This window comes from Centropristis striata, chromosome 6 (genome assembly GCF_030273125.1).
Source record: "Centropristis striata isolate RG_2023a ecotype Rhode Island chromosome 6, C.striata_1.0, whole genome shotgun sequence".
In the NCBI taxonomy this organism is placed as follows: domain Eukaryota; kingdom Metazoa; phylum Chordata; class Actinopteri; order Perciformes; family Serranidae; genus Centropristis; species Centropristis striata.
Window position 1 is genome coordinate 14,125,974 of NC_081522.1, and position 16,177 is coordinate 14,142,150.

Sequence of the window (16,177 nt, forward strand, 5' to 3'; positions counted from 1 at the left end):
AACATAAAACAATTGAAAAGGAAAAAAACAGATTTCAAAAATATGTCCTTCTTTTATTATAATTTTACATTTTTTAAATATCAAAATGCCTATAAATAAGCAGTAGATCTACAAGCATAAATGTTGATACTAGTTGTGCTGAATATATTTCCTCTGGTCTACAACGCAGCACTGCTGCATATGTGGGACTGAGAATAACAGAGGAGCAGTAACTATTGAGCCGTGAAAACAAACCAAGAGAAAAACAATCAAAAATAATGATAATTAAAAAACATCAGGAATAGAAAGAGTACCAGTGGTATTGTTTTCAGGTATGGCAGGGAGAGTTTTAGAGCAGTCTTTCTCTGAATTGTCCAGCACTCCCCTTGTCAGGGTCAGCCCTAAACCACTGAGTGGTAAAAACATCTCCATGAAGATTAAGAGGATAAAAATGACGTTCCGTTGATCTGGATGGTCTCTCTCCAGACCCCAGGTATTATGTATGCAGGTGGGAAGGACAGACCGACAGAAAGGGTGAGCCTCCAGGCACAGATGGGAGAGGCTAATCTGGATAGTCCTCCCCCTCCCTCTGCTAACCTCTACCCTTTCCCTTGCCTTACAGCTCTCCTCATAATGGCGTATTGCGCTTCAGTTCACTAGGAGAAGGCGGGATGCGGTCCCCCAGCTTTGTAAAGCTGGTGGAATGGCTAGGCTTGGTGGAGTGCTCCTCAGGACCAGGGGCTCTTTGTCGCGGAGGCAGAGTGGAGCACCGAGCTTTGCCCCTGGAGCGTGGCTGCTGAGGTGGAGGGCCTTTCAGTGTGAATAGTTCAATGGGGGCTTTGGGCTGTTGGGCCGACGGGGACTGTGTGGGATGCTGGGATGATGGTGACACAGGTGTGTGTGGGGGAGAGAATGGGCTGGATGAGGCCGACAATGAAGAGCCCAGTGGAACCAGGGGAGTAAGAGTGGCCGCCTGCTGGAACCTGGTGAGGCTGGTGGAGTGGCTGGGCCGTGGCAGGCTGTAACAAGCCTCAGCCCCTTTGTGGCGAGAAGGCAGGGTGGAGCAGCGGGCCTTCACCCTTGAGCCTTGCTCTCTAGGAGGAGGAGCAATGAGCGAGAAGAGCCTAGTGTCAATGTCTGATGTTGTAATATCTGCCCTGGAGCTCTTTAGACTCTGGGATGAGCCTCCTTTAGATGATGGATGTGACCGAGGCTGCTGGTCTGTCTGGTGTTCCTGTTTGGACTCTGAGTGAGGAAGCTCCGTCTCTCTCGCTGTGCTTGATGAGGGTTCTTCATCTGCATGACAAGAAATAGAAAAATTAATCACAAGACACAAACAAGACAGTTTCTTTACAGGAATGATGACACATTCTCCACATTTCTCTTCTCACCTAAAAGGCCCATCTCACTCATGAAGGCGTCCAGATCAACAGTAAAATCCTCGTTCTTAACTGCCTCCTCTTCAATTTCCTTTTCCTCTTCTTTTCTTTCTTCTGCTTCCTCTTTTTCTTCTATTCTCTCTTGCTCATTATCCTTAATTCCATCCTCTTCAATTACTTCTTCCTCTTTTTCCTTTTCTTGCGTTTCTACCTCTCCATACACATCCTCCTCCTCCTCCTTCCCTTGTCGCTCCTCCTGTCCATTTTCTTCAACTTCCTCAAATGACTTCCCAACCTCTGGATCACTGTCGCTGCTCCTTCTGGGTTCATCTAGATTCATTTCAACCCTGTCTTCCTCCTCTTCCACTTGCCGCTCCTCTACTTCTTCATGTGGTGACTCCACCACAATGTCTATGTTGGCAGGGAAGCAGTGAATGGAGCGTCTTTGGGAGTGAGGATTGGCACATGCTTCTTGGTCTTGATTCAGCAGAAACTCCATCAGCATCATGTTCTCTTTCTTCAGCTGTTCCCGCAGAGATCGCGGTACATCTGGGATCATCCAGGCCACCAACATGCTAAGGAACATGGCAAAGTTCTGTCGGGGAAAAGACAAGAAAACATATCTGTCATTGTAGTGTCCAGTCTGACAAACATGTGGATACAGCTACACTGCCAGCAGACCAACATGTAGCAGTATAAGCTTAAATCTGAAACTAAACTTAGAAACTCTAGTTACAAAAAACTGAGATTCTTATTAAAAGACTGTTGGATTATTCGGAGCATGTGGTCTGTAATTACAAATTGCATCTTTAACATGAGGATAATTAAAAATATTATTTTCAAACCTGGAAGAATATTACAAAGGCCAGTTTTGCAGCTAAAACAGACCAGTACTGTTTAGAGAAGGTGTAGGCATCTGGATCCCAGGGTGGGTCTCTGTAGTCCTTATACCTGAAAAACACAGACAGTTTGCAAGGAGGAGCTTAGAGCCACATGAATGAACATGGCTAATAATAGGATTTGAATTATTCTTAGAAATATCTGCCTCAGTGAAATCCTTGCAGTAAATGCCACATTTTACAGTTTCTGAAAAACTTCTGTCAAGTTTGGGATTTAGGTAAGTAAGTCATAAGCTGTCAGGCTCAAGGATTTAAAGGAAAATCCAGGTTAGGTCAAGGTTAAGACAGTCACTCTGACCTGCACATAGAGACTCCGGTGATGAGGGTGGTGGTGGGCGCACTGCCCGGTGGGAAGTTGCTGACATTAAAGTAGGACAGTGAGTGCTCTGTGTAGCCATTCATGGTGCCATTTACACTGTACATGTACTGGTAAACCATGCGTGGAACAAACTCTGACGTGAAGGAGATGACAAACGCCTGAGGAGACAAACAAGGAGTGGAAATGACTATATAATATTGATTTATTATCATTTATCCTGTGAGATTTTTTATTTTTTATTTTGTGTAAAGAAGTGCAAAAAAAAACCATTGGCAAAGGCAAGGAAGAAGAAGACTGCATGCTAGCAGACATGAATGGAAATTAAATTAAAAAAAAAAAAAAAAATGGGAAGGAAATGCTTTCAACACATTTGTTAGACCTCAATGAATGTGTTTTGGTGAGAAATAATGAATGTAAACATAATTTAGTTTGATACGTGAAAACAAATGATGAGGATCCAAGGGCTCTTTAAAAAAAGTAACTGTGCTACAATGAAAACAAAATGATGTAAAACTGAAATGCACAGTTGATAGAGATGTCAGAAGGGTTGAGTCAGATTACTTGAAATGTAGTCAGTTACTGAATGCAAATCACATAGCAATTTTTGTGAGTAATGCAATCCATTTGATTAAAATTGCAATCTGAATACTTTTGAATGAAAGTCAAAACCAAGCACTGAAAGTATCCACACTATGTTAAAAAAAATAGACACAGCTACAAAAAATTGTAGGTCGAAAAATGTTTTCTTTTCAAACATTTTCGTTGCAAATAAAATCGATTTCGCATAATCAGCATAAATAAAAAACAAGTTCTTGGTGTCAACATGGAAGCATTTGCTCTGGTAAGAGGAGCACTTGCTTTAAATATTTATCTCCCATGTTCAATTTAAATACAAAGGAATAACACTCCAGTATCCATAAATCATCATTAAAAAAAACAATAACAAATATGAGTGAAGTCAAAAATGGCAACGTAATCAAATAATCCCTGATAATGTAATAACAATCTAATTGCACATTTTTTCAAAATGTAATCTGTGCTGATTATAGTTGCTTCATTTTTGTAATCTAATTACGTAATCTTTATTACATGATATCCGTTACTGCCCAACCCTAGATGTTAGTAGTCTAGTCAAGACTTAAAGTAAACTGTGAACTGCACATCACTTATCACTTTAGCAAAACACTCTCTTCCAGAGGTCAAAGGATATATGCACAGTAGACATACACACTCACTCACTCACACACACACACACACACACACACACACACACACACACACACACACACACACACACTTACATTGGTAATGACAGAGAACTTGCTGATTCCACAGAGAATGTTGTACCAAATCCCTGGAGATAGCATGCACATGAAAAAAGACAAAGAGGGAAAGGGACGTGTGTGTATTTGTGTAAAAGTGACAGACAAACATGGAGACAAAAGACGGGAGGGCAGAGTGGAGCAAAGGAAAAGAAAGTGAGTAAAGATCCAGGATAGCTTGTTTGACATTCACACAGAGCGTATCATATGTACCTATGTCTTTACACCTCACAGCATCAGGACGTCGGATCTCCGTGACAAATTTTGCAGCATCCAGGCGAATCTCAATGACGTTGTTGAGCAGAGCGAACGCTGGCGCCAGCGGGAAGGAGGCCACGAACAGAGACACGAACCCATACTGGATTACTGTTAATATTAATACACACAGTTAGAGAATTTAGTTGTGTGTTTGCAATAGTAAATGACTGTGGATGAAAAAAGTGTTCAACAGACAAGTAGAGACTCACTCATTTCCATATACTCTGGGGTCACGCCTTCATAAGGTTCAAGGGCAAAATCTTTATCAAACTGTTGCTTCTGTCTCTTCTCTTCTGAGTTATTGTCTTCGTTTTCTCCTTGTTTTTTTCCTTTTTCTTCCTGGATTGCTCTGTACATCTTTTTCAGCTTACTATAGAAAAATAGAGGATAGAGTCAGAGCAAATACAGCAAATACTGGGAATTTGTTAAATGAAGCCGTAGAAAATAATACATATCTGTATGTACACTTACGGTATGAGAACCTCGAACACATTGTTTTGGATGAGCTGCTTTCCCAACATGATCATGCTGAGCTGGATGCACAACTCGATGAGGCAGCCTGGTGGAGCACACTGGGAAGAAGAAATACACATTTACTCCAGACACAAATACATGTTTACTCAAGGATGGATTGCTGAACTGGCCTTCCGGGCACAAGCCCAGGGGTTTGTGCCCTTTCATCTCCAAACTGTCTCTCAGAGGGACAGATATCAATGAGGAAGAGTCTCAAATCACCAAAAAGAAACTTAAAACAACCACAAAGAGGCACAAAACAACTACAGAGCCAAAAAGGGTAAAACCAGAGAGATATATCCCAACTACAAATAGACACAAAATAACAATAAAAAGAGGCTAAACAACTATCAACTATCTCACAATCTGCCTTCACATATATATATACAGTGCATATATTCACACTTAAACAATAAACACTACACTGTAATAAATTATTCTGTAGTCATTTCATTTTACTTAATATATTTGATGAAATGTATTAAATATAAATGTGTCCTTGATTTTGAGGCAATTGTTTAAGTAACTTTAACATAAAAATGTTTGAGATAGAATCTACTTATTTCGATCACATTAAATATAATCTTAATGTGTTTGTAATTCTAAATCAAGAGAATTTTGAATGAATCCAACACAATAGATTTAGTCCATTTTTAATTGACAGGCACTTCCTGTTAAGTTGTTATTAACTCAACTTGTAATGTAGTTAGTTTTAATTAATAATATTGTGTGCAATCTGTTGCCTCAATTTTATTGAGTAGCTATTGTTTATCTTTTTTTTACAGTGTAATGTGTGTCTTGAAACATACCTCCTCCATGCGATAGTCTCCAAAGACGTGAATATAATCGCCAGGTCGCCCAACAAACCTGTATGAAGAAAGGACCAAGTCACATGATGAGGAATGAAGAAAGACAATGACATAAATAAGAGAAGTAAGATTTTATAAAGGACATGCACCTGCCCTTGAAGAAGGCCACATAGAAAATAGGTGCAAAGGCGTTCATGGACTTGAGGAAGAAAGACTTAAAAATCAGCTTCTCTTCAAACTCTTCCTTTGTTTTAGGAAGTTCTATTGGAAAGGAGACACATCATGTTAAGCACACTTTCTCATAACGGTATGTTTTAATCACAGTGAGACATCAGTTACATGCTGAAATCTTCTTACTTTTTTACCCTATCCATATGTTTATTTGTTGCAGAGCAGCATTAGACTAATACTGTGTCCCCTTACTTAGTAACAGCATTAAATACATTACCCAGTTCAGTCAGCCACACAGCAATCGCTCCATAGACCTCTTCCAGCACCAGAACTACCAGCATGTTCAGAATGATTCCTGTGGTGGTGACGGTCATCCTCACGCTGGCCTTGGCTTCAGGGTCAGGGTTCACGGACCACACACTTAACATGCAGATGCGATAAATTGCCACCCCAAACACCGCAGAGAAGGTTACAAAGATCTGAACACACACACAACATTAAAACGTTACATTGTAGAATATTTAATATTTGATTTAATTTTCTGTGCATGTAAATATTTTTTTTTATCTTCTTCTGGAAACACTTTATTATTACCATAAATAATAAATCTTATATTAATAGTAGATAGATAGTAATTTACTGTTAACAAACAATGAAATGAATTAATAATGTTTAACAATTATTGGTCATGTTCGCTTTACTGTTGCACACATTATAATGTTTTGCTTAATCTTTATTATTTTAATGATTACCAAATGATTTGTATACGTATACATTGTTTGGATGGCTATTATAAAATTTCAACTGATGAATTTAAATCACCAATAAATGAGCCAAAGGCAATCACAGGTTTACAAATAATTTGTAATTATTCACAAATACTTAATATAAAATGTTATTATATGTTGTGTGCAACAATAATCTGTTAAAATAACAGCATGACTAATACGTATTAAAAATAATCAATTAACATGTTATTGTTTAACAGTACAATAACTGGCAAATAAAGTTTAATTAGCAATCGTTGTTACCATTAATTAGCCTTTTTTCATCTTATGAATTGTTTTCTTTTCGCTTTTTTGTTTTCACTGCTTTATCTTTCTGCTTTCTGTCAAAATGTTTCACTAATAAGGTCACTACTATTGACATTAGATTGATGGGAAAATTACTGATTATAATATGGGAAATAATGTCCATAAATACATGCAGACAATTTATGTAGATAAATTCACAAACATTATAAGAACAGAAGGAAAAACCTGCTGATTTCTGTGAAATGCCTAATATCTTCATTAAAAAAAAGAAAAAATGACAGTGATCATATAATATTGTGTGATGTGAAAGTATCATAGGAGCTGGAGTATAAATGCAGTACCAGTAGTAGTAAGGTGGACACATTGATGAGATAACCTGACAGGTGATCCTCAATGTCCAGGGACTCTGGTTCTCGCTGTCAGTAAGAACAAACATATTACTACATAAAACACACAGACATTGGTATATGCTTTAATCTATGTACCATATGTGATACGCAATAACAGCACATGTTCTGCACACACATGTTGTGTTTTCTGTCTGGCAGGTGCATGTTTGCCATCTGAAAGGACAGAAATCCCCTCCCCTTCTTCCTCTCCCTCCTCCATTTTCTCTGTCCATCAGTAATCTGGGCTAATCTCAGGCAGGTAAGCAGCTTTGGACTCAACCACCCACTGTAGGTGAAGGGGGTTTCCTTTTTGTGCACCGACATAAACTCATACAGATAGAGTTGGTCTGCAATAACTTTACTGTAAGTGGGAAAACTTAAGACGGGCTGTAATATTTGCTTATAAAATTGTTCACCTTCACTTAGTGTAATGTAAACAAAGTAGTAAGATCTGTGTTAGCATTCACTATGAAGCAAGTTTCTATCACCTCAGTATAACAGCCCTGCCCTCTCCCCCAAGAAACTCCATCCACATAATGCCCTATCACACAGAGCACTGCAGTGATACCTGTGAGGTCAGCATCTGGTCTGTTTCACCCTCCTCAGCTTGAGTCAACTGTAACAGAATAGAAAAATACATTTGTCAGCAAGAACTTGTCAATTGAACCAGTTCGTCATAAATTTGTATCTGAAACACACACTGAGATATAGTACCTTCTTCTTAGACTTTTCTTTCACTTTAGCTTTTTTCTCCTGTAGAGCTTCTTCATATTCAGGCCTCATCTCCTCCTGCAGCACACACATGCACAGGATAAAACACATGAGAGAGCACCACAAGGTAAGGGATCACATCCACAGAGGCAAACATCTTTATATCACAATTTATATTTTATAGTGCCTTTTATCACCAGTTCTAGCTACAGAATTTACTGTCCCAATTGAAACCACACAATTTGATAACTGTTACATCACATTTGCAGTTTAAGGTCCTCAGTGACATCATGTCTGTAGCTCTAAGAGGGTGGGCAGGTCAATGTTTTTTCATTCTCCTGGGTCTCCTGGGTCTCCTGTCTCCTGTTTTTTTTTATGTTTAAAGCAGTCTGGTGGCTTTGAAGACAGCATAGACAGCTTCTGGGTTGTCTGACATTAAAGTAGTAGAGTGCTGAAAGGATTCTTATTATAGCATACAATTAAACTGAAATTGATTTTTGGTTAATTATATTTTACTGCTGCCCACGTCCTCAGCAGCACATCGCTTAGCTTCTGTGCTGCTTCTCCAAACTGTACTGTAGGTAATACACTAACTCCAAAATAAATATATATTCTAAGGTAGCACCCTGATCTTGATTGGATTTACACATAAAACCTTGTTGTTTATGGTTTCCTCATTAGAAGACAATATTTACTATAGTTAGAAGTAAACAGTCTTCTCATGGAAAGTTCAGAAATTGCTTCTTCAATACAACGTGAAGAGAAAAAGGAACCATACAATTATAAATATAAAACTATATAATGTTTGCAGTATTTTTCTGATATTTGTTCAGATAAGTTTGGATTTTTGATGTTGTAATTAAAAAAAAATATTAGGATTTTTTAAATTAAAAGACAATAATAATTCAACTTCTTGAAACAGATTGTGGGGACATTTAATGTGTATACAAACTTGCCCACCTGGACTCGCTCCTTCAGGCAGCAGAGACAGAAATATATGAAAGAGAGACACAGTCAGAGAGGGAGAAAGAGAAAGTTGCATTAGACTTGGAGTATGTTCCTGCTCTGTCATCTACAAGTGAACTGCTTTAAGACCAATCCCATTACAGCCCTTCACAGGTTAATAAGTGGCGTTAAGGCATTGGTGGCCATGTGTATATGTGTATGTGTTTGTGAGTGGGAGGGCACTGTTCTGACACAAATGATAATCTGCAAGGCAAACCACAACTGTCGTCATGCTTGACCCGGACTATGAGGTTAACACTCTCACCCTGACTGACTTGGCAGTTTAACAAACAGCAGTTATGAAAATAGAACTTTTCAAAATAAAAGATACAACTTTTCACATTCATAATGACACAGCAGTTAAAGCTCTGACTGTGTCTTATGAAATAATGTATATATGTATGTGTGTGTGTGTGTGTTGCAAAGTACACTATTCTTGAATCTATTTTTGTACCTCTTCATCCTCCAAGCTCGTCAGGTCCCACATATGTTTCAGACACATCTGTCGCCTTTTCCAGTGCTCAAGAAAACAGGCAGCTACGAGAAGATCCACATATATTCCACAATATTATCATATTTCTTAAATTATTGGCTTCTGTTTGATGACAACACAAGAATGTCTTATAGTGTTAAACAATGTTTTAGTGATAGAGTAAAAGTATCCTCCTTGTTCAGCAGCAAACACAATGAAGCAAAATATTTGATTACAGACATATTGGTATCTATTTGGAGCTGTGACATGTTTTCCAGTATGTACTGATATAAATACCTTTTATACAGAACATATAATGCAGAAAACATTGTTTGGGGTTAATTTCTAGAACTGGTTGACAATGGAATACATTGTATATTTTAAAATAAACGACTTAAAAAAGAATATTCAAGAAAGCAGCATTCTGAGTACCTTTGCAAACTCATATCAGTTAACAAACGGTGTACAATTGACACAGAATAGCACTACTTTCATTCCAGCACAAAAATTCACCATATGAGCTGTCATATTGGTAATCAGTTTTTTTCCCATGTAAAAATCCAATCAAATCTAACTAGAATTTATATAAACATGAGCCACCTCACCCTTGGCCTACACTACATCTACATGCAAAATAGAAGCTTGATGTTGATATCAACATATACTAAATACAGTGATTATAACCAGCGATGCTCATAGTGTTATGTTCAATCATGCATATCATTCAATCCTGCACTGTCACTCTCAAATAGACCTGCTGTAACATGATCAGGAGTATAAGGAGTATAATAACGTATAGTTACCCCATAGAGACATGAAAATGGCGAATAAGACAGTGGCTCCATTGTCGAACAGGTATGACGCTCGGGCCAGTGAGCACACCGTATTCAGACGCCAGTAGTCACACACTGCATCACACAGTGGACACATGGTGATGTTCAGGTTGTCATCACATGTCTCCTGGCTGAACAACACAAGGGAATAATATTTAAAAAATGAAAATAGAATAATATAAGCACAAGTATGATGGTAATAAAATGTGCTTTTCATAAGCATACATAAGTTTAAATATCTGAATACCTTGGCACATTGGCATCCACAGTGAGTATGCCATACAGGAAGACAATGATGCCCAGGACAGAGGGAGGGATGAGGAGCTGAGTATAAACACCCAGCCAGGCAAAATACAACCCAATCTGCTCTCCAAAGTACTTCCTGTTAAAATAAAGCCAGTGTATCAACTAGCTGCCTGGGTTTGAAGGGTTACAACTTGACATATATAGCCCCACTAGTACATTTCTATGAACAGCTTAATGTAATAATGTATTTGTTCAGTACAACACTGTGGCTGTAATGAACATTGTAGTCTCAAACTATAGCTATACACTTTTATATTTGTTTGCACTAACTGCTCAGTACCTGATCAGGTCCACAGGCTGGTATTTATGCATGACTCCATAGTTAGCCCATTCTTCATGGAGGAGCTGAAAGACATCCAAGCACACGACAGACAAGAGTAAAACACAAGTTATTGACAGTTAATAATTAAATATTCTACAGGAAACAAATCTCAGAATATATGTGGTGTCTATGTAATGTATACCTTTGGATTATCAATAGACTGAAATTAGTAGGCTGATATAACGTTCTTTTTTAAATGTGACACATTTAAAGAGTTGCTTCATTATTTATATTTGCACTCCTATAACACTGTCAGACTCACAATGAAGTTTGCATTAAAATCAGAGCAGCAGAACCAGAGATATTGTCTTTTTATTCCACTTGCTGACTTCTGCAGATTACACTTCCCAAGAACCATAAACCATTAAGACTGCTAACCAGCTCAAAGTACAGTGTTGCATTTATATTGATTCAGCTTCTGATTGTAGAATATCAAAAATACCTGATGTGACTTGAGGAAGGTCTAACAGGAATGAGGTTTAACTGTGATTTTAAACACCACGTACTATAAGATGATGATGTTGACCGGCCATATTTTGCAGGATAAGTACAGTACAGGTATATATTAGTACTTAGTATCAGTTCCTGAAGTGTGACTCATTGTTATCTCCAATGACTCCAGCCATATTCATTGTGTGGTAGTTTGAAAACTCATTTGAGGCCACTCAACTCACCTGTCTTTCATTTCGCTGATCTTTTCGTCCTCTCCTTGAGAATGCCCCCTAAAGAAAAAGAAGACACCAGTGGGCCATATTTTATGTGTAATCATTGTTAAAGCTAAGGGTACTAAACAGTATGTTTCTATTAAAACGTATCTTCATACATGCCCATATCTCAAATACACTCTCTATAATATATACCCTATACAATACAAAAGAAACCTATGGCCAGTATTTTATGTAAAGTAGATGTAGCACACACATCACCTATCCAGGAAAGTTGCTGTTTCTTTACTCACATCATGCAGAGGGAAGGCAGAGTCGTAGACACCCCGAGCCAATAATGAGTTGATGCCTAATGACACAAAGAAGAAGTGAAACATAGTGCCATAGACACATTCAGTTCCAGAAACAGGCAGCATGAAATTTGCCTTGCAGTGTGCATATCCATGGTGTGAAAAAGGAGAATATTTCCACAGCAAAAAATAGACCTCACCAGTGGTTTGGCAAGTTTGTCTGCAGGTAGTGCGTGAAATGATCTCAGCCACCTAGACACGAACAAAGCATAGTCCGAATTGTGTGTCACATCAGATACATAAACAACATATTCTCATAACATAGAAGTATAAGGTATTTGTTTCTGGACTCACAATTCTGCTGCGTGTTGCGTTGTCAAATACGGTTTCTGTTGACTTGATGTCGTACCTGCAGGAAATGATAAGAAGCAGCATCTTATCTAATGTGAGCGTTCAATAAATAGCTGATATATTTTGAATTTTTGAATTTATGTAAAACAACAGGTTAAATAAAGTGTTTAACAAGGTTTACGTGTAAAAATAAATCTAAATCTAAATCTAAAATCCAAAAATTATGAATATTTATTAATTAGATTTAGATTTAACATGACGGTTAAATAGTTAGATTTTAACATCTATTTTAAAATTTTACAATTTTTAGATTTGTGTTTTGTATTAGTGTTAACCAAAGTTATGGATTAATGATTAGTACGATCACTATTCACACTTGAATATTTTGCTTGCGCTTGTTCTTTTCAGTAGATACTCATTTCATTCATATAAACAGTAAAAAATAAATTTACATGGAAGCTCTACCATGTTATGATAAGGATGATAAAAGCAGGCAGCTTGCAGGTGATTTAGGTATTAAGGTGTTATCTAAGTCACTGACCATGACTGAATTGAGCCAAGGGCGACTCCTAAAGAGGGTTAGTTTTTTGATACGATTCCACTACATGTGTTTATGTGAGTGTGACAGCCACGGTACTCACAGGTAGAGCTTGTCTCTGATGAAAGGATGTTTGAGGGTTTTGAAGTTGACATGTGTTTGTGAGTCTCTCTGGATGTCAAAGTCAGGAATGTCAGGTTGAAATGGTGTGTTGACTTTGCTGATAATGGAATCCCACATCCCAGCAATGCCCGTACGTTTCCGCAATTCACACTTCTGCTCAGTGAAAACATACAGGAAGCAGTTTGATCAAATCTTCTCAGTCACATATGATTGTGATGTGCATCTTCTGCAAATGTGACATGAAACTTGACTATTAAAGACTACGGTGTGTAAAACACTGCTGACCTTTTTCACAGCAACTTTGATCTTTTGAAGCTCTGCTTCTCGACTGAGTATTGGCCATGGGATGTGCAGCCGAATAAACCCTAAGCCATTTGCCCTCTGCACATAAACACACAGATTAACACACAGATAAATAGGACATTTTAATACATAAAACACTATATGCATAACTTAATAATATCAACCACCATGTCAAATTAGATTCAGATTAAAGGCCCATGAATGGGATCTATCTTCTTCACTTTTTTTTGCAAATTTTTTCTGTCTTGGCATATAACTGCTTGTGCCACTTGTCCTGAGTCACCCAGATGAGCCTTCTCTCTAAACCTGTAAGTATGCTACTTTGTGTTATAATGAGGCTGTTTTGTAGGAAATCCCATTATTTCAAGCCCGGAACCTCCAAATCCTCCAAAGTATTGAAAATGAGCACAGATAATGCTGGGAATTGGTACTTTAAAGCCACCATAATGTTACCAATTTTCAATTTTAATCATGTGAAAAACAACAAGCAATCATAGCTTCTTGGCCACTGGTTACAACCTACCCATTGCAATAATGACCTTAGTGCAAGGCAGATACAACTGCACAGACTCAAACAACACCTGCTACACCTCTACTGTGTATTACCAGGAATTTACCAGCAATTTTCTGGCGGTAGCATTAAAATCAACCTACTCTAATTCTGGTAATAAATGATTCAAAAGATGACGTATTATGAAAACTCATTCATTCAGTCCATAAGAACATATATTGAACTTGAATATTAATATAATCCTTTATATATATACAAAATACGATTGATTAAAGAGATAATTATTTTGATAATTTCAACGTTTTAGCTGCAAAGCAAAATTTTACGCAACAAATTGCACATCAATAAGAAAAACTAATGTAAAATCAGTCATGTTGTTGGTCACAGACAACACGTTTGAGTATATTCATACCGTGGACCACAAAACAAAATATTCAAATGAAACCTTCACTGTTCATTTCCCAAAACATTAACTTTATCATATTTGACCACAGGCCGAAAGATACACTTACTGATAGAGTACATAGTAACCTAACCACTGAGTGCCTCCTTCTACAAAATTAACCCACCAATGAGCCCCAATACAAGCACACACACACACACACACACACACACACACACACCTCTGAGTAGTGGATCACTCTCTAAGAAGAGCCTATAATCTGGCCTTTGGCTTCACACTTACGGGCAGCCTTTTTAATCCTCAACCAAAACAGCAGCTGATTTAACGCACAAGCGTCTCACAGCTCAATGCACACACACACACACACACACACACACACACACACACACACACGCACACACACACAGAAACACAAACACACACACACACACACACACACACACACACACACGTGCACCTGCGCACATAAGCACATAGAATAAAAAAACATAAAAAACACATCAACGCCTATACCATTCGTTACAAAAGACATGTAACATACCTGTCATTGTAATTTTGTTTTTTATTACGATATCATCTTATTACTATAATATACCACTGATAATCAATAGTTCTTTAATCAGAGGGCAGGCATGTCCTCCACCTACCAGGGACAGGCTGAGTCTTATCCTCAACCTGTTGGCAGCCATCCAATAACAGGATTTGTGTTCACATCACTTAAGGACGTCTCTGACCCATAAATGTCTACAGGAGTGTCCGGCAGACAGGGTAATTATCGTAAACTAAAACTGTCTTAAAAACTGAAGCTAAATAAAAACTAGCATATTAAAACTAGGCTAAAATGAAATAGAAAAGTCAAAACAAAAAATAGAATAAAAAATTGTTTAAATTGAAAATTGTTAAAACCTTGAAAGCAAATTTAAAAAATCATGGTAAAAGAACGCACAAACGCAAATACACACCTCTTTATCACGCTCCAGTTGTAGCCCAGCTTCCAGTAGACCTGCTTCAAACTCCTCCCTCATGACAGCCTTTTCCTCCTCAGACAGCTTTGACTCCTCCGCCTCTCCTGCAGGTGCACCTGCCTCCCCAGACTCTACTTCCGTCTCAAAGCGGCCCGGCATTGGAAATGGTATACTCCCATTGGATGCAATGGAAAGGCGTGCCTTGGAAGCTCGCCTTTTTTTGTATTTGTAGCAAAGGACGTAGTCAACTTTTCTCTTGCCATCAGCAAAATAAAGTCCGGGGCCTAGATCGATACCAGACTCCTAAACAAAAAGCACACAGAGGCATATAATGAGGTCAGTGATGGGAGTTAAAAGTAGGGAATTTAGGGAGTACTATAATGTAAGTGCATGAGGTTAGGTAATGCTCCGTGTATGTCAGCTCAGGGAGGGGAAACCTGAGCTGACATAATGCTGGAGGATGTTCAGGCTTCAGGATGTGAGTGTGAGGAGACTGTACCGGAGGAAGAGGCTCGTCATCGTCAGGGGGGGTGATAGGGCCTCCATTCAAGGCATCAATCCCAAGCCCAGACAGCGATCGGGCCAGTGACACAAGCTTCGCTGAGTGAACGGACGGCGACTCACTCATTTCTGTGGTGACAGGCATACGTTCTTTTCCGTTTCATCACTGTTGGTGCATGAAAAGAAAAACATTGATTGTGACTGCGACTGTGATTAGGGGGGAAAAGTTCCATAAACAGAGGTACTTTTCCTTCCAGTAGGATTGTAATATTAAGCACATTGGTCCCCAATTTTTTATGACCATTTAAGGAGAAATTATGTTTTATTTGGACCATTATTATTGATTGTATGTCTATCAGTTGTGAACATTTCATCCTGCTTTAAAAATGCTAAATGTAAAACGATCTAATTGTTCATAGGTAATAAGTCAAACAGTAGAGCAACATCTGAACAAATCATTATAGATACATACATAAATAAATAAATCAGAAATAAATATAAATTATAAAACATAATTCGGTGCTGCTACTATATATGGAAGATGGTGCTCAGCAAAAAAGAAATGTACAACTTACTTCATACCTACTACATTTGTTTCTTATTACTAATCAATTTTTCTTTTAACTATGATCACTTATTAACTCAAGACTTTAGAAAGCACAATTTTTAAGTATGCTGTCTTGTGAAAGAGTGCTTCAGTGTATTTCAAAGACTATTTTAGGTTATAGAAGGCAATTTACTTTGAATGACCTATTTTTGTAAATTTGAAGTGTGGTTTTAGATCAATTTTAGGTTGATTTTACTTT

At 38.0% G+C, this 16,177-nt stretch overlaps 1 protein-coding gene across 1 annotated transcript; it reads right to left on the reverse strand.

Annotated features, from left to right (window-relative positions):
* Nucleotides 1-607: 607 nt before the first annotated feature.
* ano2a (anoctamin 2a) lies at nucleotides 608-15,516 on the reverse strand. Its single transcript, XM_059335520.1, has 27 exons — nucleotides 15,370-15,516; nucleotides 14,852-15,173; nucleotides 12,974-13,053; nucleotides 12,669-12,841; nucleotides 12,031-12,085; nucleotides 11,877-11,928; nucleotides 11,680-11,735; nucleotides 11,396-11,443; nucleotides 10,680-10,744; nucleotides 10,341-10,475; nucleotides 10,064-10,224; nucleotides 9,243-9,325; nucleotides 8,744-8,755; nucleotides 7,768-7,861; nucleotides 7,641-7,678; nucleotides 7,025-7,099; nucleotides 5,927-6,128; nucleotides 5,628-5,739; nucleotides 5,479-5,536; nucleotides 4,628-4,728; nucleotides 4,366-4,526; nucleotides 4,112-4,264; nucleotides 3,878-3,930; nucleotides 2,556-2,734; nucleotides 2,204-2,309; nucleotides 1,371-1,953; nucleotides 608-1,275 (listed from the first exon to the last, which is right to left on the reverse strand). Exons 1-27 carry the CDS (start codon nucleotides 15,514-15,516, stop codon nucleotides 608-610), a joined length of 3,972 nt encoding a protein of 1,323 aa, XP_059191503.1.
* Between the last annotated feature and the right edge of the window lie 661 nt (nucleotides 15,517-16,177).

Bases quoted from the DNA above. Each gene is read 5' to 3' on its own strand.
- ano2a (XM_059335520.1), bottom strand. From the start codon at position 15,516: ATGCCTGTCACCACAGAAATGAGTGAGTCGCCGTCCGTTCACTCAGCG. The intron at 11,444-11,679 runs GTGAGTAAAGAA...CTTTTTCTTTAG, and splicing joins CTGCCTTCCCTCTGCATGAT to GGGGCATTCTCAAGGAGAGG. The intron at 4,265-4,365 runs GTGAGTCTCTAC...TAATATTAACAG, and splicing joins CCCAGAGTATATGGAAATGA to TAATCCAGTATGGGTTCGTG.